The sequence below is a fragment of the Belonocnema kinseyi genome, chromosome 1 (genome assembly GCF_010883055.1).
Source record: "Belonocnema kinseyi isolate 2016_QV_RU_SX_M_011 chromosome 1, B_treatae_v1, whole genome shotgun sequence".
Classification (NCBI taxonomy): domain Eukaryota; kingdom Metazoa; phylum Arthropoda; class Insecta; order Hymenoptera; family Cynipidae; genus Belonocnema; species Belonocnema kinseyi.
This window is the reverse complement of record NC_046657.1, coordinates 98,178,786-98,182,705: the sequence shown is the minus strand read 5'-3', so window position 1 is coordinate 98,182,705 and position 3,920 is coordinate 98,178,786. Positions and strand designations below refer to the sequence as shown.

Genomic DNA, 3,920 nt, shown 5'->3' with positions numbered 1-3,920 from the left:
CTCGACACCTTGACAAATGTAATTCCATGTAGAAACATGCGTTTAAATAAAATATTTTACCAAAAAAGTTACCCACGCTTTAACTTGACAGACTGTAATATAGAATACTTATAGAAAAATACACAAAATATATATAATTATTTATGCAATTATTATATTATAATACTGAATATAATTTCTAATAATAACAATTGAGTGTTTCGTTCAATTCAAATTAATAACAATTTTAGGGTCTCTGTCATAAAGGATTCATTTCGATTCTTTTATACAGTCTCTCACACAAGAGCAAGTTCCTGGCTTATTGGAATATATCTTGGATATATAATACATTCAAACCCTGCGAAGCTTAGTAAGGTAAGTTTATTGTAAATATTTTCCAAATAAATAATATATGTAAAAATTCAAGTACATACTCTCTACATTTGAATTAGTTTAAATTTCTACTAATTTCAATCAATGGCTCAATTCTAGCTATGAAACAGTTATTGTTTACTAATTTATCAGTAAAAACGACTGATTCATAGCTAGAATTGAGCCACTAATTAAAGTTAGTAAACATTTTAACTGATTCAAATTTAGAGAGTATGTAGATATAAGATATCGTAACATATTAAATTAATTATTAAATAATTGTCTTTTGTTTCAGACAAGTGTATTTTACGGATGGTTAGGAGCAATCGGTTGCTTTATTTTTTGCATTATGGGACAAAGAGTTTGCCTCGAAGAAAGTTATAAATATAATCTAACTTTCGAAACAACTTTTGCAATGTTTTCGAGGCCAATGTGGGCCATTGGAGTTGCTTGGGTTGTCTTTGCTTCAATTTATGGATACGGTGGTAAGTTACGTCGTTAGTTATAAAAAACTATTTGTTGGCCATCAGATCCCCTTTTGCTCCCATTTTTTGTTTTAGTTACAAACAAATTCTCCTTATCCTCCCCTTCCTAAGCCTTCATTATATCTTTTCGCCACTCCAGTAATAAGAGTGATGTTATAAATTATTTATAAATTATTTCAGGTTATGTGACAGAAATAATGTCATTGCCGATTTTTCTGCCGCTCAGCAGAATATCGTTTTGCATTTATATCGTCCATGCTACTTTACAAATTGCAAAAGTGAATACTACCAGAACTGCTGACTATTTTTCGGAATTTCAAATGGTATGTTTACTTTCCCCTTCAAAAATATATATTTACGAGCTCCTTTAATATTATTTGATTTATTCTTAATAGCTGATTAACAATTTATGAAAACCTACTCTTATTTTTGAATTCAAAAGTTAATTTCTTGAAGTGTGCCGTTCAAATAATTTACATATTGTCTATCTTATCCTTCACTCTTTTATACTTGATATTATGTAAATGACTGAAATAATGCTGGAAAATTCTGTAATATTGATCAATCTTATCGTTTTTCAGTTTAACTCCTTTTTAAGTGAAATAGTACTGACAGTAGCGGTAGCCTTTTTCTTTAGTATCTTTTTCGAATCACCAATTATGATTTTGGAGAAAATGATTTTCCGGGGAAACAAAAGGGACAATTACGAATCCCGAAATCAATTTCGAGAGGCAGAAAACGGTTCAAAGAAATGTACTATTGAAAATGGAAAAACGTAAAAAAAGAACAGTGAAGTCTATAAATAGGATTATACTAGCTATTAAGAAATACGATTCTCCGAAGAAGGAACCGAATTGATAATCATTAAACTATAATAATAAAAAATAATAATTTATATAATATTTACTATCTGATATTTCTCAAACAAACCATATTTTAATTTCATAAAAACGATCAAAACATAATTAGTAACCTTTTCTGTTTTTTATAAATAAAATAACGAAAATACAGTCACCGAGGTACCTTCAAAATCGAGACATCTTCAGTATATAGTATTCAGTAGCCTGAAAAATCTGTATTATATTCTGTATTATAGTCTGTATTATAGTCTGTATTATAGTATAGAATGAACGCTGCCAAGCGAATAAAAGTACGATATAAATAATTTAAAGAAGTGATTTGTTCTTGAGCAAACGTTCTGCAGTATTTATGTATGAAGAGAAATATTGAACACAAGTTTCATAATTAACCACTTTACTACTTTCCTGCTAATTTTGAAATGTTGAACAAAAAATATGTTGATCTGAAATAGACAGAACAAGCGCACGCCATCTGCCCGCGGAGCAGCATTAAAATATCACATTATTGAACTAAGATAAGCGGCACGTAAAATGCCAGCAAAGAGGAAGAAGTAAGTGAGAAGTGAAAGAAAAATGAAAGAAAAGAGTGAGAAGAATTTATTTTTAACCAAAGTTCAACTACGAAGTGGATTTGGGCTAATATTAGATTCAAATAGTATATTGTGATGCCGTTGTTGTGTCGTTTAAACGGTGCGCGCCCAGTTATCACGTACTTCCGTGCCACCTGTCATGGCGAACGGGTCGGAATGGGAGAACTTTGGCGCTTTGGTCATTTACTATGAGGGTCCTTGGGGCTATCGTGCGATGAGCCTGAAGGGGTTGCGACTGTGGACGCATGATGGCGATCTGTCCATTCTATTTTTAGGTATTTGCCAGTAAATTTAATATAATGGGTCATCTACAAAACCCCGAGTGTTAATGATATCTTCGGAAAAAACCAAACAAAAAGTAAATACAATTTGTGCTTATACCTAAAATAGCATTTGGATTTGAGACATAATATTTATAAATTTAAGTTAATAAACCTCGAAATATAATTTACGACATACACAAAAAAGAAGGGGAAACGAAGAGAAAACACAATAATCAACATACCATATTGCGTGGAGATACACGATCATACGTATTGCACAGCTACACATATTTATGCGCTCTTACCAAGGCCAATAAAAAGAGTTGATGAAACAAAACAAAAAATTAAACAGATAAACAAAATAATTTCATGCGCAATATAATAGTAAAAACTGCATTGTTGGGAAAATTTGAACTGAGAAAGTAACTCTCTTCGTGTTGACGTAGACTTGAATTGGTGGAATAGTTTTACCCAATTCCGGTGTGGGTGCAGCGCTTGTCGATGAGCTGACAATATCTTCTTGCAAAAAATAGGCAAATTTTATATTTTCGATAGATACACGTCGCGGCGATCCATTTACGTCAATCTTATACATTATACCAGAACAACGCTATAATATTTTATTAGGTCCGGTATATTGACGTTCGAGAGCCTAATAGCTGGCTCCAATAAAAGAAAAACGTGCGAACATGAGCTGAGATCTTTGTAGACAACAATTTTTCGTTTGAATTTTAGAGCGATTGGAGCAGGTTTGATTTTCTGCACGTGCTCTCGGAATTCTTCGAGAAACACTTTGCGGATCAAGAGAGAAATCCTCTGGAAGCACGAATTTTCCGGCAAGTGTCACTGTGGTGCCGTAAAGGTATTCCGCAAGGGATAAATAAGCCAGTATCCATGACATTAGACCGCAGACCCAACAAGATTGATGAGAGGGAGGGGTGCCAATCTTTGGTAGCATGGCACATTGTGGCGCTTTCAAAGAACGATGCCACTGTTCTAGCATGCCATTTGCGGCTAGATATTAGAGTGTAGTGCGAATACGGTTGAAGTCCATCAATTGTAGTAGGGCTGTGAATAGTCGGGATCCAAATTGACTGACTTGGTCCATAGTCACGGTTTCAGGTAAGCCATATCGCGATACCGAACTATCAACGAAAGCGCAACACACCATCTTCGCTTCGATATTCTTTAGAGGAGTTGCTTCAGGCCAACGTGAAATACAGTCTATTATCGTGAAACAGTATCAGCATTCCTCGCTCTCTGGAAGAGGACCAACGGAATGTAAGGTCGTAATGTTTCGCTGGTGAGATCACCGCCGAGTGTTGTGTGGTCAGAAGCCCATCGAATCTTTTTCCAGTTGAGAGAGCACTT

The 3,920-nt window shown here is 34.1% G+C and overlaps 1 protein-coding gene across 1 annotated transcript in view; it reads left to right on the top strand.

Moving 5' to 3' along the window:
- The window catches only part of LOC117179005 (nose resistant to fluoxetine protein 6-like), a 13,224-nt gene extending 9,643 nt beyond the window's left edge, over positions 1–3,581 (top strand). The window contains exons 6-9 of the mRNA XM_033370619.1: positions 231–354; positions 647–836; positions 1,017–1,159; positions 3,285–3,581. Of these exons, the coding sequence (XP_033226510.1) occupies positions 231–354; positions 647–836; positions 1,017–1,159; positions 3,285–3,581 (754 nt within the window). The remainder of the gene's footprint in view (positions 1–230; positions 355–646; positions 837–1,016; positions 1,160–3,284) is intronic.
- Positions 3,582–3,920: the final 339 nt, after the last annotated feature.